The sequence below is a fragment of the Amblyomma mixtum genome, unplaced genomic scaffold (genome assembly GCF_055824585.1).
Source record: "Amblyomma mixtum isolate Tamu unplaced genomic scaffold, ASM5582458v1 scaffold_12, whole genome shotgun sequence".
Lineage (NCBI taxonomy): Eukaryota > Metazoa > Arthropoda > Arachnida > Ixodida > Ixodidae > Amblyomma > Amblyomma mixtum.
The window spans coordinates 8,051,762-8,073,938 of NW_028317651.1; the positions used below are offsets into that span (position 1 = coordinate 8,051,762).

The 22,177-nt window shown below is 44.9% G+C and overlaps 2 protein-coding genes across 2 annotated transcripts; both read right to left on the reverse strand.

Annotated features, from left to right (window-relative positions):
* Window positions 1-7,489: 7,489 nt before the first annotated feature.
* On the reverse strand, window positions 7,490-16,757 carry LOC149324902 (BEN domain-containing protein 5-like). Its single transcript, XM_089565197.1, has 3 exons — window positions 16,656-16,757; window positions 15,222-15,447; window positions 7,490-7,626 (listed from the first exon to the last, which is right to left on the reverse strand). The coding sequence occupies exons 1-3, from the start codon at window positions 16,755-16,757 to the stop codon at window positions 7,490-7,492; spliced, it is 465 nt and encodes a 154-aa protein (XP_089421323.1).
* Window positions 16,757-20,994, reverse strand: LOC149324903 (uncharacterized). The gene is made up of 3 exons (XM_089565198.1): window positions 20,805-20,994; window positions 19,884-19,963; window positions 16,757-16,792 (listed from the first exon to the last, which is right to left on the reverse strand). The coding sequence occupies exons 1-3, from the start codon at window positions 20,992-20,994 to the stop codon at window positions 16,757-16,759; spliced, it is 306 nt and encodes a 101-aa protein (XP_089421324.1).
* Window positions 20,995-22,177: the final 1,183 nt, after the last annotated feature.

The following is a 22,177-nucleotide window of genomic DNA, read 5'->3' on the forward strand; positions in this document are numbered from 1 at the left end:
TGCAGGAACTAAACACAGTACTAACATCCGGTAAAATGACAGCACCAGGCCCAGACAATATACATTATGCCATGCTTGATCACCTCTCTGAGACTGCCATAGACGCTCTCCTAAAATTTTTCAATAAAATATGGATGAGTGGAGAAATCCCCCAAGCATGGAAAGAAGCAATCATAGTACCCTTCCTAAAACCAGGGAAACCACAAACTAGTCCCACCAGTTACAGGCCAATAGCACTCACTAGCTGTATAGCAAAATCATTCGAAAGCATTCTAAACATCAGACTAACCTTCATACTTCAGTCCCAGCAACTTTTAGATATACACCAGTGCGGTTTTAAAAAGACATGTTCCACAACCGATCACCTTGTACGCTTTGAGAACACAGTCCGGGAAGCGTTCATCCACAACCAACACTGTATGGGGGTCTTCTTCGACCTGGAGAAGGCTTACGATACCACGTGGAGGTTCGGTATCCTCCGTGACCTAGCGGACCTAGGTATCCGCGGCAGGATGCTGAGCTGTTTGTGCGACTTCCTGACCAATCGAACGTTCAGAGTCCGCCTAGGCGCAACCTTCTCAAAGACGTTTATCCAAGAAACTGGTGTGCCCCAAGGGTGCATCCTCAGCACGACCTTATTTGTCATCACAATGAACTCCATAGGAAAAGTAATCCCAAAATCCATAATGTACTCAGTTTACGTAGACGACCTCCAAATAGCATGCACGTCTTCCAGCATACCTACCTGTGAACGGCAAATACAAATAACAATAAATAAACTGGCTACCTGGGCAGATAGAAACGGATTTAGATTTTCCCCTCAGAGAACGGTAGCGGTTCTGTTCTCTTTGAGACGAGGCCTACAGACCGACCCCAGACTATATTTAAACCAAACCCCACTTCCTTTCAAACAAGAGCATAAATTCCTAGGGATAACTTTCGATAAAAAGCTCACTTTCTTGCCACATATAAACAGCTTAAAGAAAAAAGCTTCCCAGGCCCTCAATGTGCTGAAAATACTATCAAGAAAACGCTGGGGGTCTGATAGGGCTTCCCTGTTACATATATATCGTTCTCTGGTTCGCTCTAAGTTAGACTATGGGTCCATAGTATATGGCTCAGCAAGACCGTCCTACATAAAACGACTGGATCCTGTCCACAATCTTGGTTTAAGGTTGTCTTCCGGTGCTTACAGAACTTCACCAATAGCAAGTCTGTATGTGGAAACTAATGAACCTTCCTTAGAAGATCGAAGAACTGCACTAACTTGTAGATACATCCTCAAAATCCTTTCTCAGCCCAAACATCTCTGTTACCCAATTGTCACGAAATGCTCATCCCGAATACTGTTCAACAACAAGCCCCATGCGATTAAGCCATTGCTCTTGCGCTTCGAAGAAAAATGTTAAACTCTGAACATACTAAACGAAATCAAAAATATTGCCCCAAGACACGAAGCGCTACCGCCGTGGTACACTCTCCCCACAGTGTGTGACGTCACACTAACACGCCTCAGGAAAACCTGTACACCACACGACCATATAATACAAGAACGTCTAGCACTACAACAAAAGTACAGAAATTATACTGAATTTTATACTGATGGGTCCAAAACTCATGCTCATGTAGGAAGCGCAGTAACACAAGGAAAAAATAAAAATGCAGTACGACTGCCCTCATGTGCTACAGTGTTCACCGCTGAGTCTTATGCCATTTGTGTTGCGGTACAGAAAATAACAAATGAGAACATCAAAAACAGCATCATTTATACAGATTCACTGAGCGTCCTTACAGCATTAAACTCCAAAAATGCCTCGGAGCCACTGATAGGGAGCATCATGCACAGTATATAAAAGGCACAGCACAAAAACATGTTATAAAATTCTGCTGGGTTCCCAGTCACGTTGGCATTAGGGACAATGAGAGACCAGAACCATGAGAAACCAGAACCATGGAGAAAAAAAATGTGAATTTGCCTTCTAGGGATTACATGAAGTTAGTGCGTAGCAGACTAAGAGCCAAGTGGCAAGCTTCTTGGGAAAATGGACACAACAAGCTGCATACCATAAAGCCCATTTTAAAAGAATGGAAATCATGCCGCCATAAAGAGCGTTTTATCGAAGTAATTTTATGTCGTTTACGCATAGGTTACAGACACATAACCCATAACTTCTTATTAACAAAAAAGACAAACCTGTGTGTGAAATGTGTAGTGAGGAGCTCACGGTAAATCATTTTAATTCCTTGTTCGCATCTCGAAGAACTTAGAAAAAAATTTTTTACTGTATTTTACAATGAACACATTCCATTTCATCCCGCATTGCTTTTAGGCGAGCAAACACTTGTCGAGTTTTCACTTGTTTGTAAGTTTCTAAAGAAAGCCAATGTTTTAAATCTATTATAATGTAACCTCTGTACACTTGACATAACGTCATCTAACCTTGTGTTTGGCGCATGATAGCCATAGTTGCTTAAGCGCCATAAAACCCCATATAACTAACTAACGTTGTCAAAGGCCTTAGTGACGTCGAGTCCCAAGATAGCCTTGGTGCCCGTGCCCTACCCAGGATTAACCACGTCTTTTTTGAGCTGTATCATGACGTCCTGCGTTGATAAATTAGCCCTGAAGCTAATCATTGTTTAAGGTATCAACTCATTGTCCTCTACATAACCCTGAAGCCTGTTCAGGACTACATGCTCCATCAATTTGGCCACACACGACGTTAGCAAGATGGGACGCAGATTCTCAATGCAGAGCTTCTTCCCTGCTTTAGGAATAAATGTAATCCTAGCATGCTTCCTCTCTGGCGGAATCTCTCCGGCCGCCCAATATTTATTCATCAAATTCGTGAGTGCTCCCACTGACTTGAAATCCAGGTTCCTCAGCATTTTATTAGTAACCCCGTCCGGACCCGCTGCTGACATGGTACGAAGCTGGCCCATTGCAAACTCCACCTCCGCCACCGCAAAGTCTGCATCTAATTCAAGGTTTTCCCTCTCCTGAGTAATCCGGCAAGCAACCGCCCACCTCTCTGTTTATGTAACGACTTCGCAGTTCATGTATAAATTCCCCATTCGTGCCTTGATACCGATGCACTAACCTAGCCATTTGCCCCTTCTGCGCAGATTTGATTGCCGCCGGGTCTAAAAGGTGCCTCAACAACTGCCATGTTTTTTGCATCCGAATTGCCCATTCATCCGGTCACAAATCTGCCCCCATTGTTTGCACTGCAACTCCAATGTGTAGGTTTCGATTTCTCGTTCTAGCTTGGCCATCTTCCTACGGAGGACACCATTACACCTTTGTTTCCTCCACCTCCGAAGGAGACTCGCATGTGCTTCCCACATGTGTAACAATCTAGAGTCAGCCGTAAAGCCCCCCTCCTCCATCGGAACCTCTTCTGTGGTACTCTTCACGGCCTGCTTGAGTGTGTGCAATCCAGGCTCCTAAGTCCTCGATTTCCCCCCCGTTCACTGTGTCATTCCTGTATTTCCGAAATCGGTCCCAGTCTGTCACGCCAGTTCCTTTAACCGTGTCTTTGTGCTTAGCAGCACTAAATATCGTGGAAAGGATATAGTGATCACTTCCCAGTGGCTGTTCCGTGTTTACCCACTTTGCTACCCTGATATCATTCACAAATGTGAGGTCTGGAGAGGTGTCTATGCTCACGCTGTTGCCTATCCTCGTATGATCTAGGGGGTTGTTCAAGATCGTCCATCGCAGGTCCTGGGCAACATGCCAAAGCTTATTTCCCTTCGGGCTGGCTCGGATGTAGCCCCACTCCGGATGAGACGCATTGAAATCTCCCACCACGATGAGTTGAGACCTAGCCGCTAGCCGTTGCGTCTTTATCAGGAGGTGTGGCAAGCCCACCCCCTTATCTTTTGGAGAAGAGTATACATTAAGAACAAAGACTTTTATCGTCCTTTCTTTTTGGGCAAAATCTCCAGCAGGACGTAGTCCTCCCTGCTGCTATCTATGGTATGCTGAATCACTGTGGTGTTGCGATGGACTAGCACGGCCGTGAAGACGCTCGATACGCCCCCTTGATCAATCTCTGGTGGTGTGAATGTCTTAAATCCCGGTAATTTCACCGAGCCGCTAGCCTCCTGCAAAGCTATAATGTCTGGCTTACTATCCAGATTTTGTATATGCAACTGCAGGTTCCCCGCTTGCGACGGAAGCCCCTGCAGGTCCACTGCCAAACCTCAATTTGCTGGCGAGGAGCCATGGTGAGGCGCTAGGTTTACTAAAATCGGCTCTACGCATAACCTCAGTCACCATGTTCTTTTCATTTTTCCGAAACAGAGAAACACAATATGCATCGCGCCCGTTTCCTGCATCCGTGCAGTATTATGGAGATAGCTCTACTGAAACATATAATCATTTTCATGAGATTTGCCATCGCATACATGATATAGTTTGATGCCCTTACATAGGAATAGCGCTTGCATTCACGCAACTTTTTGTTGACACTCTTCGCGCGCGCTCACACACGCACACACGCACACGCACACACCTAACATCTGATATAGGCCTAAGAGCTAGACCACCGATAGGCCTCCACCAGTGCTGGTGGAGCCTTACCAGCGGTTAGAAGGCGTTGGATCGGCACAGGACGTGATGCTTTGCAAGTGCAGGCGTCTGTCTTGTGATAGTGTAAATAAAATTCTAGAACGCAACAGGCAACCAGATCCTCCGGCTGTGTCGCTTTCGTCATCTGCAAATGATCTGTAGAGAAATGGATACCTTGGTCCATACGACTGGTTTCATGACACAGGCTGATAACACGTGGTTTCCGAAGCTTTCACCAATTACGTGACCGCACAAAGGTCTCGCCTGTTCATAATGGTTGTGTAATGGATTGTTTACGAAGTAAAGGCTCTAAGGTAGAGCTTTTTCTTGTACCGTCTTCTTCATTAAGTCAACAGACGAGAACCATGGCCGCACGATGATGCGTTTACACCGGGCGGTCGGAGAACACCTTGCCGTTGCCTCCGCATGGCTTATTTTCAGCATGAAATGCTTTTAGCTCCCGTTGTCGGCAGTGTGGTGACGTCACGCCGAGACCGAGAGCCATCATCCGGGCTCTGAAACGAGAACATCCGGGCACCGTACGAGACTTAACGAGATTTAACGAGACTCTCTAAGCCCTCCTACGCGACCGGCATGCAAGCGCCGGTTGGTCTCCAGACGAGTCAAAAAAATAACTGCTGCCAGTGCCTTCTCAATGTTTATCAAGATATCAGTCGAGCTGTGCGTTTGATAATGCACGGAAATATAATTTCCGATTTCTAATAACGTGCAAAAAGCACATAAATGCCACGATACACTTCGTTGTCATACGTGATCTCTTAGGGGCTTCGCGCATCGAAGCAAAGCCGCGCAGGCGCACAGGGGCCCGGGGGAGAAGCGCTGCGTTCAAAGGGCAAGGCATCGCGCCGAACGGGTGGTGGCGTTCCTCCCTTCCTTTACTGTGCGGTTCGGGTGTCCACCGAGATGGCAGAGAATTACTGCGCCATTTCCTTTCCTCAAAAAACCTTGCGTTCAAATGGCAAGGCATCGCGCTGAACGGGTGGTGGCATTCCTCCCTTCCTGTACGGTGCGGTTCGGGTGTCCACCGAGATGACATTAGGCCCGTAAACATTTCATGCATACTCTACTCTCTGTTACGGGAGAGGAAGAGATTTTTTTATCCGGCGGTGAGGCTTTCAATCTTAGTGTTCGCCGAGGTCCGTCTGTATGTCTGGAGTTTTCTTGACCTTAAATAAAATTAACTAAAAGAAAATACCTTGCGGTCGCGAGTGGGTTTCCAATACGGACGGCGCGATTAGATTAGTTTTGCTGGCCACTGCATCAGACCACTACATCATCGCCTTTTGTTCTATGTACATGAACCATGTACAAACCATGAGGAAAGCAGTGGCAGATGGACATGACACGTAATACGACACTCTACAGCAGCACAGCACTCGCTCTTACATCGCCGCAGCCGATCATCCCGTGTCCTAAACTACCAGTCTCTTGCGCTGTGCTTTATCTTCTGCATCAACTTCCAGCCGTGAGCAGTGGATCCCAAATCGAAACTGCAGAGCTAGCACACCTAATTCGCATTTGCCGTAGCCTCGCCAAATCGACCAAAATTTGTTTTTGTGCCACTCTTTGTGCCTTGCACTGCGCTCTTCACAAAGCTGGTGGCAGTCCTGCGTAACCAGGACGTCAACGAATGCAACTGATTCTCTCCAAAAACTCTGATGTGATTTTTCAGAAATTTTTGACCGCTTCAGGACTGACCCTTCGCCAGGAGTGACACATTAGCCGCTGTAAGGTTTTTTTAGGTGAGCCGGCAAGGATGCGTTCATGCATGAGACCTTTCAGGACCGGTTTGGCAGACGCGCCAGCTTTGTCGTTCTTCAGCGTCGGAAGTAAAAAAACAGCGCACTTTAGAAGAATTCTCGGCCTGCGGTCCACGGCTCGAGAAAAAGTAAAAGGGGAAAAAGAGAAAGGCGCACGCAAAGGAACAGCAGGAGACAGCACCCTCTCCCTACTGCCCTTTGCTCTCTCCTCCCCCTTACCCCCGCAACCGGTCACCCACGTACCTCTTGAAAATAACGCCCATTTCTCCCTGTGACCCTGCTCACGTCCCAGTCGAAAAAAACACCAGCCCATATCTGGTGTTTACACCAGACCGGAAATTCAGACACGGGTTCTGGTGTGACCCGGCCTGGTGTGGCCCGGCCTGGTGTGACCCGGCCTAGTGTGACCCGGTCTGGTGTGACCCGGTCTGGTGTGACCCGGTCTGGTGTGACCCGGTCTGGTGTTACCGGGTCTGGTGTGACCCGGCCTGATGTTTTTGGTGTGGCCCGTTCTAGTGTTTTGGTGTGGCCCGGTCTGGTGTTTTCTGATGTGATTTAATTTGGTGCCGTGCTGACCGGGTTAGGAGCCTTCGGGAACAATTTCCGTTTCACGATATGTGCCGCCCGCTGTGGAGCATAACGAGCATACCTAGTACCGAGAAAACAGGTTGAAAAGAAGCGCACGTGGGTGATGCAGGCAAGGTGTGGCTCCACAAGACGCCAACTTCAGGTGAGGAGGCAAATGTGAGCTCGACAGCTGCCCTCTTCTGTCCCTTGGTACAGTTGCTGATATAAACTGCACAAGTACAGTTAAACCACCAGCTTCTGCAATGCTTGCACAGTTGTTCACTATCGCTGGAGAGCTCAAAGAGAAGAAGAGTTGTGTGTACGCAGAGTGGCCGTGAGAAAAACACAAATTCAATGTGCTTTGATAGCGATGCAGTGCATTAGGATACACATAACAGCATGCATACACCAGCACTCAATTTTTACACTTACCAATAGAAATTTTAGGGAAAGAAAATGAAACAAAATTTGCACGCATACGTCAATACTCAATTCGTATGCTTGCTAAAAGAAATTGCAAGGGCATGTAGAAAAGAAAAAAGAAACAAAATTTATTCTCATTCACTTAGTTCTTTGAAGCAGCGGGCCTCTTCCGGCGAAGTTCGCAAGTTTTTTGTGACAGCCACAGTCTTATACTTTTCTCAGCTTTTGTGGCTGCTTCGTCCGACACCCCTCGACTGCGGGCATAATGCCTGAAGAACACTGAAAGAAAATTATGCATAAGTGTTAAAAATAGCGCAAGCTTTGTTATTATTCTTGCTTTGGCAGAATTGTTCGTGTAGAACCAATTTCCAGGACATACAGTAAGTCTTAGCCTGACAATTAGCTCAGCAATACAAAAACTGCTGAATCTACTTGTAACGCCACTGCTTGTTGTAACACAGAACAGTATGCTACATGATAAGTAAATTCATTCGCCTGATCATTTCAAAGGGACACAGAGGACAACCTCATCCAGCTTTAGTTCTTTGTAAAAATCAATTGTATGGGTTTGGGGCCATGTTGATGTTGCAGTCATTTATTGCTGCAGAAAATGGGTTAGAAAATGAACCCATGTTCGATTCACACATGAAAAGGGCCAAATCCGGGTGCGAGACCGTCCATGTTTCAACACCTGTAACACATTTAGGGCACAAAGCTGTAGCTCTGACGATGCACAATGCCATTCCTTCTGCTCTTCTTAGTAAGTGTAGAAGCATGTGCAATCTCAACAGAACAGTGCAGCAGTAATGGTGAGCAAATTTAAGTGAAACACAGTAAAACACAGCACATCAAAAGAAAGTTGTAAATAAGCCTAGAATTAAGCCTAGAACACTTCTGCCTAATATGAGTAATAAAATGAACAAGGGAGGGGAAAACCTCAGTTTGCTAGAGCCAACGTTTCGACAAGGGGACTTGTCTTCGTCTGGGCAAAGCGTTCATCATCGGCAGGGATTATATAGGGCCTTCGCTCCGAGGAGGAAGGGCCCGGGGGTGGGGAAGGAAAGTGGTGTGGGAGGGGATGCGTGTCAGGAAGGGGAGGGAGGTGAATCATCATTCGCTAGGCTGCAATAGTGCAACAACCTATATCCGGGGGGTATGCAATGAACAAAAGGCTTTGAAGGGGCTGCGAGGGGGGCGCTGGGTGAACCTGCAAAACTCAGATAAAAGGATTAGTCAGCGTGGTACAGGGAAATGATAACAAGGGAAAAAAAAAAAGGGGGGGGGGCTGGCACCGGAAGGAGAAAGGAAGGGGGGCATTTCCAAGGAAGGACTAGGCAGGGGGGGGGGGGGGGGGGGGGGGAATGGCTCGTGTTCAGAGAAAGCCAAAAAGTGGGGGCAGAGGGGGTAACAGGAGTGTCATGGTTTCCGAGAACTGGTAGCAAGGGATTAGGAGAAGAAAAAAAAAAAAAAAAAGGTGAACAAAGGAAGAGGGTGACAAGGCCGGAAATGGGGTGGAAGATATTACTTGGGAAGGGTGCAAGGAGCGACAATATACTTATGTGAGGTTCTAGGAAATAGTCTGACCACGTGCAAGACATTTGTTAATTTAAAATTATGCTGACACTGGAATGTACCTGAGAGATTCCAGGTTTCCTCTGGACATGTTGATCCCTGTTGGTTGCAGTGTTTTAAATTTGTGGATTAGGAATGCTTCTCTGTATTTTCTGTCCCTAGTCGATTTGAAGCCTGACTGAAGAATGAACAATTTGAGTTCGTCGAATTTGTGATGGCGTTGATTAAAATGGGTCGACACTGCCTTCTGTTCATTCCGTGTTGTGTCAGCCCGGTGCCCGTTTAATCTGGCACTCATTGTTTGTCCGGTTTCTCCGATATATTGTTTCTGGCAGTAGGAGCACTGGAGCATGTAGATAATATTGGACGATGTGCAGTCAAAACTGGTCTTTATATCGAAACTGAAATCGCTTGCCGTACTTTTAACCGTAGTGTCCCTTTGTAAATGTTTGCATGTCTTGCATCTGGGTCGAGAGCATGAAGTTACTGTCGGTGGTGGTTTCTTACCGAGCCTAGCATGCACCAGGATGTCCCTCAGGTTTGTGTTGCGTCTGTATGTTACCCTTGGTGCGTCGGGAAATATTTTCTTGAGACGGTCGTTACCAGTTAAAATGGGGTGGTATTTCCGCAGGATATTGTTTATGTTTGGAAGCGCGTTTGAGTATTTCGTTAAAGTGCAGGAGGTCGTTGACTGTTAGCTTTTGTTCGTTTTTTAAGAACTACATCTCGTTTCAAAGTGGTTGCTCGTTGGAACGCATTATTAAGGGTTGTCTGTGGATGGTTTCTGGTGATTAGTGTGTTTTTTAGCGAGTGGAGGTGTTTCAGGTAGTCATCGTCGTCGCTACATATTCTTCTTAGTCTCGTTGCCTGTCCTACGAATATACCTTGTTTGCAGTGTCTTGGATGATGGCTAGTGAAATCTAAGTATTGTGGTCGGTCAGTAGGCTTCCTGTAAAGTGTGGTTTTGAGCTTGCTATTTTCTAAATGGACAGTGGTGTCAAGGGAATTGACTTGCGTTTTCGAGGAGTTGAAGGTGAATTTAATGCTGGGGTGGAATGAATTGAAATGTGTGACGAATGCCTTCAGGGTCTCAGCCCCGTGCTCCCATATCATGAAAATATCGTCTATGTACCGCAGGTATATGAGTGGTTTTTTTAGAAATGAATTTAGAAGTTTAGATTCTAGTAGCCCCATAAAAATGTTCGCGTAGGTGGGTGCGAAGGGAGTGCCCATGCTTGTTCCAAATACTTGAAGGTAGTAAGAAGAATTGAATTCAAAGTAGTTGAGTGTTAGTACCAATTCAAGTAGCGTGAGGTACACTTCAGTTTCGTGTGGGTGAGGACTTTGAGTTAGAATTTTTAAGAGTGCGTCGATACCTTCATTAATGGGAATATTTGTGTACAAAGCGGCGACGTCAAGTGTGACAAGTATGCTATCTGCTGGGATAATGGAAGCGTCATTCAGAGACTCTATTATGCGGAGAAAGTGCGGTGTATCCTCGACAAAGGAAGGGAGGTGGGTGGGAATATCTGCAAGATAGTTGTTCAGGAAAATTGATAAGTTCTCTGTGGGCGTGTTATTGTTTGAAACGATAGGTCTGCCGGGGATATCTGCGGTAAGCAAGTCTTCTGCGGAAACCTTATGGATTTTGGGAAGTAGGTAAAAGCGTCCTGCCTGTTTGTTTAGCGGATTTAAGAAGTGGTAATCGGACTGCGTGATTAGTTCTCTTGATAGTAAGTTTGCCAGTTTGTTCAGAATCAATTTGCAGAACTCTGAAGTGGGATCTGAATCTAATTTCCTATAATGACAAGGGTTGTTAAGTTGCCTAAAAGCTTCTTTTTTGTATTTTTCGGCTGGCAGGATAACTATGCTACCTCCTTTGTCTGCAGGTTTAATGACTATATCGGTTCTAGAAGCTAAGTGGTTCAGAGTAGCCTGTTCCGTTGGGGTAACGTTTCTGCGTTTTCGAGCTTGCTTTGTTTGGTCTATAATTTCTTTCGAGACAGATTTAATGTACAAGTCTAATTGGACGCCGGAAGCGCAGCAGAGTCCCGAATTAGACTTGTACATTAAATCTGTCTCGAAAGAAATTATAGACCAAACAAAGCAAGCTCGAAAACGCAGAAACGTTAACCCAACGGAACAGGCTACTCTGAACCACTTAGCTTCTAGAACCGATATAGTCATTAAACCTGCAGACAAAGGAGGTAGCATAGTTATCCTGCCAGCCGAAAAATACAAAAAAGAAGCTTTTAGGCAACTTAACAACCCTTGTCATTATAGGAAATTAGATTCAGATCCCACTTCAGAGTTCTGCAAATTGATTCTGAACAAACTGGCAAACTTACTATCAAGAGAACTAATCACGCAGTCCGATTACCACTTCTTAAATCCGCTAAACAAACAGGCAGGACGCTTTTACCTACTTCCCAAAATCCATAAGGTTTCCGCAGAAGACTTGTTTACCGCAGATATCCCCGGCAGACCTATCGTTTCAAACAATAACACGCCCACAGAGAACTTATCAATTTTCCTGAACAACTATCTTGCAGATATTCCCACCCACCTCCCTTCCTTTATCGAGGATACACCGCACTTTCTCCGCATAATAGAGTCTCTGAATGACGCTTCCATTATCCCAGCAGATAGCATACTTGTCACACTTGACGTCGCCGCTTTGTACACAAATATTCCCATTAATGAAGGTATCGACGCACTCTTAAAAATTCTAACTCAAAGTCCTCACCCGCACGAAACTGAAGTGTACCTCACGCTACTTGAATTGGTACTAACACTCAACTACTTTGAATTCAATTCTTCTTACTACCTTCAAGTATTTGGAACAAGCATGGGCACTCCCTTCGCACCCACCTACGCGAACATTTTTATGGGGCTACTAGAATCTAAACTTCTAAATTCATTTCTAAAAAAACCACTCATATACCTGCGGTACATAGACGATATTTTCATGATATGGGAGCACGGGGCTGAGACCCTGAAGGCATTCGTCACACATTTCAATTCATTCCACCCCAGCATTAAATTCACCTTCAACTCCTCGAAAACGCAAGTCAATTCCCTTGACACCACTGTCCATTTAGAAAATAGCAAGCTCAAAACCACACTTTACAGGAAGCCTACTGACCGACAACAATACTTAGATTTCACTAGCCATCATCCAAGACACTGCAAACAAGGTATATTCGTAGGACAGGCAACGAGACTAAGAAGAATATGTAGCGACGACGATGACTACCTGAAACACCTCCACTCGCTAAAAAACACACTAATCACCAGAAACCATCCACAGACAACCCTTAATAATGCGTTCCAACGAGCAACCACTTTGAAACGAGATGTAGTTCTTAAAAAACGAACAAAAGCTAACAGTCAACGACCTCCTGCACTTATAACGAAATACTCAAACGCGCTTCCAAACATAAACAATATCCTGCGGAAATACCACCCCATTTTAACTGGTAATGACCGTCTCAAGAAAATATTTCCCGACGCACCAAGGGTAACATACAGACGCAACACAAACCTGAGGGACATCCTGGTGCATGCTAGGCTCGGTAAGAAACCACCACCGACAGTAACTTCATGCTCTCGACCCAGATGCAAGACATGCAAACATTTACAAAGGGACACTACGGTTAAAAGTACGGCAAGCGATTTCAGTTTCGATATAAAGACCAGTTTTGACTGCACATCGTCCAATATTATCTACATGCTCCAGTGCTCCTACTGCCAGAAACAATATATCGGAGAAACCGGACAAACAATGAGTGCCAGATTAAACGGGCACCGGGCTGACACAACACGGAATGAACAGAAGGCAGTGTCGACCCATTTTAATCAACGCCATCACAAATTCGACGAACTCAAATTGTTCATTCTTCAGTCAGGCTTCAAATCGACTAGGGACAGAAAATACAGAGAAGCATTCCTAATCCACAAATTTAAAACACTGCAACCAACAGGGATCAACATGTCCAGAGGAAACCTGGAATCTCTCAGGTACATTCCAGTGTCAGCATAATTTTAAATTAACAAATGTCTTGCACGTGGTCAGACTATTTCCTAGAACCTCACATAAGTATATTGTCGCTCCTTGCACCCTTCCCAAGTAATATCTTCCACCCCATTTCCGGCCTTGTCACCCTCTTCCTTTGTTCACCTTTTTTTTTTTTTCTTCTCCTAATCCCTTGCTACCAGTTCTCGGAAACCATGACACTCCTGTTACCCCCTCTGCCCCCACTTTTTGGCTTTCTCTGAACACGAGCCATTCCCCCCCCCCTGCCTAGTCCTTCCTTGGAAATGCCCCCCTTCCTTTCTCCTTCTGGTGCCAGCCCCCCCCCCCCCCCTTTTTTTTCCCTTGTTATCATTTCCCTGTACCACGCTGACTAATCCTTTTATCTGAGTTTTGCAGGTTCACCCAGCGCCCCCCTCGCAGCCCCTTCAAAGCCTTTTGTTCATTGCATACCCCCCGGATATAGGTTGTTGCACTATTGCAGCCTAGCGAATGATGATTCACCTCCCTCCCCTTCCTGACACGCATCCCCTCCCACACCACTTTCCTTCCCCACCCCCGGGGCCTTCCTCCTCGGAGCGAAGGCCCTATATAATCCCTGCCGATGATGAACGCTTTGCCCAGACGAAGACAAGTCCCCTTGTCGAAACGTTGGCTCTAGCAAACTGAGGTTTTCCCCTCCCTTGTTCATTTTGTGATCGCCAAGGACCATCTACCGCACCCTCTCTCTACCATGAATATGAGTAATAGTGCAACAAGGTGTTCCGATTCTGGAAAAATCTCAGCAGATATGTAAACAAATCACTTTCTCCACTCCAGACAGGTTGCACAAAGCTATGTTGCCAAATCATGTGCACGTGCAAAGGCCATGAGCGACAATACTGCAAGCATGGCAGCTGCTGTGACGCTTCGCACTGCCTACATCATCAAAATGAGCATGTCACCTTAATATTCACGCCAAGTGTTAAGCAGAAAAATGACTAAGGTCATCAGAAAAAAGCGTTTGTCCATTGTAAGAATGCAGGCAATGCACAGTGCCCTAGTAGATGCATACATGGTATGGTCCTGAACACAAAGCCAAAGCACACCAAGTAATGGCTCAGTTGCATTACTATATATGCGAAGTGTACAACAGGTCAAACTGCATACATTTCCAGAGAATATGTTTGTGTAAACCATCCCATAATTAGTGTCTTTGCTAAGGCAATAAGATGAAACAATAACAAAAAAGGACAGGAAGATACATAAGAATGATACCATCAGAGTTTGCGTTAAAGGTGCACTAAAGAGGAATCTGAACTCATACTTTTACCGATGGAACTCGTTGTACACGTTCGAACGTTCTTAGAAACTGCGAAATATTTCCCTGTGCAGTCGGTTTCCCTAGTTTAAATCGAACTAAACACCCGGTTCCCGCCTTTTTTTTTAATTCCCCCGCAGACAGTGGCAGGAGTCGACCAACCTTTCAACCAGTCCTGTGGCGGCTTGCCGCTTTGCCATCGGCGGAGTGATGCGTCGTGATCGGCAAAAGCAGAGTCCTCGCGTATTTTTATTTCTGTGGGCCTAATTTGCAGCTATGTAGTCTCTGAATAGATCTATTTATCCACGGAAATGTAAAAAACAAAATAAAAATGAAAGCAAAGCCACCATGTAACTGCCTGCAAGGCACTCCATGCGTTGGCTGACTCCTCCCCGACTGCGGAGAATTAAAAGAAAAAGGCGGTAGCCACACATTACTCAGATTTAAATGAGGAAAATCAGCCGCACAGGGCAATAATTCAAAGTTTCTAAGAATGCTGGGAGCGTGTAGATCGAGTTCCCGTGGCAAAAAGACGAGTTCAGATTCCACTTCAGTGAACATTTAAAGGTTTTAAAAATGCACAGCTCTTAAGAACCTAACTTTCCAGCTCAACATTGTCATGTGACAACAGTCTATTTTAGCATCACAAAACAAGTTACGTTCTTAGGTTGTTGCCACAGATGTAGAGTGCTCATGTCATACACTCATCTTGCAGCTCAGCTCTGTAGGAAGTTCTTATCTCTACCAAACGCTTCTCATTGTGCCTGTCAAGTAGTTGACTGCACATGAATTTTCATGCACAACCAGAAGCTACGCAACAAACTGATCCATTCTAATATGAGTCAAATAGTGTTTGATAGTTATTACCCTCTCATGAGCTATTGCCAAGGTCAAGATAGCCTCCTTTCATATGTTAATGAAATATGACAATATGCACATGTGCTAACCCCAGTAGAATAGAATAATTACCCCTTATCGTCTCCACCTTCAGCGGTGTCAGTGGCTTCTGCGGGGCTTTGTCCCCGCCCTCTGCCAGGAATCGGTTGGACAGCGTCCCGGTGAAACTGCGCTGAGCCAGCACTTCTGTTGACCACAATGTGGTTGCTGCTCTTTTCACAAAAAGCGAATCCTTTTGTAGTGCCATGAGGGTATCATATGCCTCTTTTGAAATTTCGTGGCCATTGGCCAGGTGTACCTGCAGGAAAAAGAAAACAAATGGCATGCCGAACTGAAAGGGACGTACATAATGTACAAATTATCATTGTTTACCGAGTGCATTCTGACTTAAAACTCAGTGTTAGCACTTGCCACAGCACCAAGGTCAAAATCATTTAAAACTTGAAAATAACTGCAGAACATAAACGTGGACATTAACAGTGCGATGGGCATTTAGTGGCACTTATTAACAGCAGTGGAGTATCAAAGGTAACTGCATGCAGTGCTCGTAACTGGCTAATGCTAATCTCAATTCATGTTTGGAATGCTATCAGCAAATAATTTCAGAAAAATGGCTCTACCTTGCTGGACTTAGCCAATTAGTATGTGCGCACAGTAACAAATGCTAAAAAAATCCGTGCCATTTGTGCTTCACACGGTATGGTGCCCCTTGTAAGAGTGGAATGGTCACAAAATTTCTATAGCAACCAGATGCCCTTCTCAAGACATGTCACGATGACTAAGCAATGCGAAGGACCACCCTCAAAGACAAGTTACCCTTCCGACACTGAGCTGGCCTCTCATGCTTCACCCTCATGCCTCCCCTTTTGCTGTCATTGTGGGGCACATGGCTGCAACACAGGCTCCTCTACTGCTCAGCCTGCACTGACACCTAACATCTCATTGATGTCTTAGCTGCCAGTGCTCTTTTTAAAAGCAGCACTAAGCATGATTCAACTTCATATGGAAAAATTTTAGTGATCATTAATACTACATGGGCTACCTTTGTGGACCAAACTGGACCTGTAAAGTAACTGCATGAGCTGCAAGAAATAACCGTCCGACTGTTCAAGCCTGACTAAAACACCCCCATATACCTGTCATTAAACCACCAACATAAAATGCATATAGCTTACTGAATTTTAAAAGCACTGGTTAAGCAATTACATGTAGACATGAAATTTTTTTCACGAGCATCCAGTGAATTTTCGCAGCAGGACAAATGTTGCTCGATTTGGATGGTGACCTTTTTTCCTGTTTCTTGTTTTCCTTTCTTTTTTATAATCTGTGTTTCTTGAATAAAAATTTACAGATGCAAATGAATGCTGGTGCCACATCTTATTGGTGCTGCTATAGCCAGTATAGACAAGTATCAACTTGCTAAACATTCTACACTGGTGAATGAATATATGTGCATGCTACCCCGCATTTCACATTTCATAAGACAGAAAATTTAGGTGCTTTCACCTTTCCACTGTCTGTCAGGGAACAAACACCCTGGACTGGTCGTGGTTCTGCTGCAGGCGGTCCAGCAGGCACGGCTGGAGAGTCTACTTCAGCAGATGCCATCAGAGATGTCTCCTTTCCTTGTAAAGCTGGCATGTCTGCACGCAATGACGGCAAAACACAAGCTTGATATTTACCTAGTAGTGATTAAAACACAATTCAGACTAGTGCAGTAGGAGCAACATTTCATACAATTTATGCTGAAATCAATACCCTCAGCCTCGAAGCATATCAAATAAATAATTAGATTATTCTTTTGTTATGCAGACATGAGATATGGAATCAATTTTACCCATATTTATGGCAAGACAGCTAGCTACCACTAGTGCTTGCGTTTAATATGCAACAAAGAAAACCAAAATGCAGTTATTTCTGGCGGTCAACTTCATCATCCTGCGTATGCCCAAACCAGGTTAAAAGCACTACCCACTGACCTCTAATTTAGTACTGGGCCAGCTACAGCCATCCTATAGTCCACAGATTTCCTTATCTCGTCAGCAATGTTTACCTTTCTTTTTTGGAATCTATTTCATTAGTAGTAATGGACCATTCATCACCTGTCCTCCACACCATACGTACTGCTCATTTCTTCATGATGTAAACCAGAACATCACAGTCGTGCTTGTTCCCCTGACTCGCACTACTCTCTTTTTGTCCCTTAACGTTACACGCACTGCGCTGTCCTTAGGTTAATTTGAAGCTTTCTCAACATGGCTGCTGCCTGTACCGATGAATTTCCCATTACATCATGAATAATGATTTAAAAACAACATTCTCGTATGCTTTCTTTGGTTTCAATGACTGTTGGCTATCTTCCTATTTATGTTATAACGAGCTCCTCATTTCTGTACCCTTCCCTGTTCTTTCTGTCATTAGGTTATCTTTGCAGCTTGAAAAACGGGTTATAAACTTGCTGCGAACTGAAAAAAATGCGCACGGTGGTAGGTTAAGGACTCCGCAACAATGTCACTGACAATTATAGATAGTGGACATGGTTTATTGGTTTACTGGGGTTTACTAGGGGCCCAAGGCAACTCAGGCTATGAGAGATGCCGTAGTAAAGGGCTCCGGAAATTTCGACCACCTGGGGCTCTTTAACGTGCACTGACATCGCACAGTACCCGGGCCTCTGGCATTTCACCTGCATTGAAATTCGATCGCCGCGGCCGGGATTGAACCCACGTCTTTCGGGCCAGCAGCCGAGCGCCGTAGCCACTGAGCCACCGCAGCGGGGCACAGATAGTAGACATGATTCCGGAGTGCTGCAGATGACTTTCCATACCTTCCTCAGCTGATAAGCACGCACTGTGCACTTCAGATGAAGGCAGCGTGGACCCTTCCAGTGACAGGGTGGGGTGGCACTGCTGTGGTACTGGTGTAACCGCCCTTGGAGGGATGTCTTCAGCGGCATTCTCAATGAGTGCAAAACTAGCCTCATTGCTCACTTCAGCAGCTGTCGACAAAAACGTTTGCAGTTTTAGACTTCCCGTTTAGCAAGTTCATTTTTTCTTGTTTCATCATACTTTCTCATCTTTTTGTTTTTGGTCTTTTTAGGTAATTTATCTAAGCTCCACTAAGAACATAAACATATGTAGCTAAAGTTCACATTTCCACTGTGATGCAGACGTTAGGATCATTAAAGACATGGAGTTAGTGCAAAACTGCATTTCTACAACCAATGAAAACTGTTGAATTTTGCATAAACATGCAAAATTTTTGACAATTGCTTTCCCAAAAAGAAGTTTCTTTTATAAAGCACTTGTGTATTTTTGAGACACTGGAGCTTACGAGAAAAAAGTAATAACTTACAGGCTGTAGCAAGTGGTATCTAGATTAAGAAGTAGGCATACTGCCGTGCAGGACTAACCTGGAGCTGAGAGGCATTTCAGGAGCTGCTCCTGCAGCTTTATGTTTAGCTGCCGCAGCTTGGCATTTTCTCTCTTGAGGGCTTCCAGCTCCTCTTTGAGTGCATTGTTTTCTGCGAGTGCCACAACGTCCTCATTGGCACTCCTTTTGGCAGCCATCCTCAACTGTTTCACCTTTCTTTTTGACTAGAATTGAAGCAGAGGCATAACCAATATAAATACAGCAAATGTGTATCATGCACAAGTCATTGTGCACTTCGCATATAATCAGCACACTCGCATTTGTTTGACCACTGCAAGGAGACTCGCCCACTTGCCACAAGTACATTAGGCATTTCCTCATCCATAACACGGTACTGTTGGCCACAAACGTTTGCAGGATCTGCGATGTGTGGCGGGGCGAAGCAAAACTACATTGCTGTGTGATATGCCATAACAGAGCATAGTATCCAGACTCACGTGAACCTCAACACCACGCTCTGTGATGGCAGATGGCACAGCAATGCAGTTTCGCGGATCCTGCAAACTTTTGCGCTTGACAGTTCATGCTCCCGATACATGTCAGGAATAATAGCAATGCCAGAAGGAGTGCATATGACTGTATATATGACTGCATTAAGCCTCAGAATCTGCAGGTCTACAAATGGCAACAAGTTCCTGTCCAGAGGTTCCCTTGTAAAGATTCAGCAGTGCTTCGATGTGACTGTGAAGCTGGCATAGTCAATGTGAAGTCCTTCACGACTCTGAGCTAAAGCTGCTTCTTACTTGGTCGCTCTTTACAACAGCAACTTAAATGGTCCAAACAGCTGTATCATACAATTCTTTGCATATGCATTTCCAAGTATAGATGCATGAACTAAACAAATACCAGAAAAATGCACTACATCACTCATATAGGCTTTTCCTACAACTGCACGCTCTGTTTACCACGGTTGTGATTATACACACGCCCGCATGGCAACATGCTGCTTGCTCTAAGACTTGCATATGTTTCAATAATTTAACACTAGCCAACATTTCCATAAAAAAGAGTAAACATATTCAGAATGACCACGAAGATAGCAAGGGCCCAGCAGTGGCATCAATGAAAATTGCATATACCTGGGTTGCACCAAAGTCATAGCTGTTGCCATGTTTGAGATTAGATGCATGCCAGAAACCTGCAAATTTTTCAAATCCATTTTTCATTACCTGCCCCAATCTGCATTGCAGAAGCTCTCCCTTAGACTCTATATTGTGGCACCCATGACATCGCATGAAACCCATGTATACATACTACCAACATGACAATTCCTGAACGGAACATGCAGTTTCCAACACGCACATTTTCTGGTGGCCCCTGCCGCTTCAGCTTTGCACGCTGCGCCTTGTCAATGATGAATGAGTCCATTTCTTCTTTGGACTCTGAAATAAATTTCAATGAACACTTGTTTCTCGTAGTAACGACCAGGCCACACAACACTCATGCTGATACATCTCAGTGCTCACACTCGTATGCTTGTGTTTTCCCCAAGTGTCCAGTGTCCACATAATTACACTCGCATGCTGCAGTGTTTTTCTCAAGCATCCACATAATTAATGTTCAGCCTAGTGGTGCTGATGAGCTAACATTTTTAAAAGCACAGAAAAGATGAGAAGACAACATGAGTGCACGGAATGCAGCATATGATAGCTGACATTGCTGTGCAGTGTATTTCATAACACAACACCAGATGGGCAAATACTGCAAAGCTTTACAGTGTATGTAAACACACAGAATTAAAAATAAAACAGGTCTAACCATTGTGCAGTCTCCCCGAAACCACGGCAAATTAATGGGCACGGGATTTCGGTACATCGAACATCAAACATTCAGTACACTTGGAGCGCACAAGCGGTAAAAAGAAAGTGGAAGGCGAAAAACGTTCGAGAAACAACGCACACGTGTGGTTGGGCTAGTCGGTGCAGATTCGTTCTTTCTTTCTTTATTTTAACATCAGATATACAAAACGTTTGCAAAAACTGCTGGGCCAATAGCCGAAGCTAGTATAGGCCCAATGTACACATTTCGACAACATGAAAGAGAAAACAGCGTTGACAAAGGACATGAAGGCGGCGCCCTTTGTTTTGATTCGTGTGCACCGAGCAAACCCATGTGAGCAGACAGGCGGCAGATGCTTGCCGACATGTTTTGCAGCAATAGTTCACGGCACAGGGACAAAAAAAAATAAACTTGCATCAGGGTCTTCAGGACAGTTCTGCTTACCTGACATGTGCAGTATTTCAGCGTCGTAGTACCCTCCGCTGGTTTTCTGGTCGCCCTCCCAATATACACTGTAGGTTACCCCGGCGCTAAAATCGTGCACATTGGCCGGGCGAAACCCTTTCACATGCCGAGATTTGGCAATTTTCTTCAGATTGTCCTCTAAGAACTTTACGTACACGTAATACTCCATTTGTCCGGGCAGTTACGCTACCACAACTATCATCAAAACAAACGACGGAGTTAACGGAGTACCGCGTGCGAGCCTCCTTGGTGCTCTATGCCTTGATGCGCCCACGCCGCCTAGGCTTGCTGGATGGCTCATTATTTATACTTCTAGAGGTGGCGCTGTTTAGTAAGATACGCAAAGAATTCCGTAAGACTTCTATCCGCGCACAGAACAGCGTATTACGATATGTTCGGTCTAATTTTTTCTGTGATCTTAGGTTAACAGGTACGGTAAGAGATTATTATTACCATTTCCCTTCATTATCTGGAAATGTCTAGAAAGACAGAAGCTCTTCTCACGTGCCTGTCAGCCACCAACTCCCCGTATGTCCGCTTCACGATTTCGGGTGAAAACAAACCGCCAAATAAGCTATTTAATGTATTGGACGCTTATTCGGCGATTGCTTCTTTGCCGGCTGGCGTTTCGCGATGAAAATGGAGGCAGGGCGGACTTTCGTCTCGGGCGCCCATTCCAGCTTGAAAAGCACTTTTTCGGCTGAATTTCTTGCTGAAGTGACATTTTCTACCTGGCATTGGGAGAGGTTCGAGAAGGGGTGAACTGGAAGTGTAAATATTTCTGAAAAAATTATTTCAGATGAACATGATTTCCGGTGAATGACATTTTGTAGCTGGATATACATGTGATTCAAGTTGGAATCGAACGGTTTCCAGGTGGATGAGCAGGATTTACTGATCAATAATCCAGCTGATAACGGAATCTTAATCCCAGCAGTCCAAAGTGCCACGTCCAGCGCGAATATTGAGAATAGCGGTCGCAGAATGAGCACGTCGACCATATTGATAGGCCGCTGTGTGCACTGCAGAAAATTCACTGCCAGCCTCACACCATCGAGTAATAACTATAGCAGCTAGCATTGGCTGCAATGAACCAGAATGAATTTCATATAGTTCTCGCTGTCATATTTGAAGCTATAGAAATCCCATAAAAAGGAACTGCACTCAATATGCCCCAACTCAAAATTAGGTCGAAATAATCCAGTCACTCTGAGAAGACCTTATTTGGTGAAAAAAAAAAAGCTTTGCGTTCATTTTATACGAACAGCTAAGTGTAATAAACCGTACGTATGACAAACCCAGAAACTCAGGTATGGATTTAAGTAGAAATTTGGCGCTCCCTAAGCCCCCCA

Coding starts and splice junctions, on each gene's coding strand:
- LOC149324903 (XM_089565198.1), bottom strand. CDS start 20,994: ATGGAGTATTACGTGTACGTAAAGTTCTTAGAGGACAATCTGAAGAAA. Junction 19,964..20,804: donor TGAAATACTGCACATGTCAG/GTAAGCAGAACT, acceptor AATTTATTTCAG/AGTCCAAAGAAGAAATGGAC. Junction 16,793..19,883: donor GGCAGGGGCCACCAGAAAAT/GTGCGTGTTGGA, acceptor CATTGCGTGCAG/ACATGCCAGCTTTACAAGGA.
- LOC149324902 (XM_089565197.1), bottom strand. CDS start 16,757: ATGGCATCTGCTGAAGTAGACTCTCCAGCCGTGCCTGCTGGACCGCCT. Junction 15,448..16,655: donor CCCTGACAGACAGTGGAAAG/GTGAAAGCACCT, acceptor TTTTTCCTGCAG/GTACACCTGGCCAATGGCCA. Junction 7,627..15,221: donor GAAGGTGGAGACGATAAGGG/GTAATTATTCTA, acceptor ATTTTCTTTCAG/TGTTCTTCAGGCATTATGCC.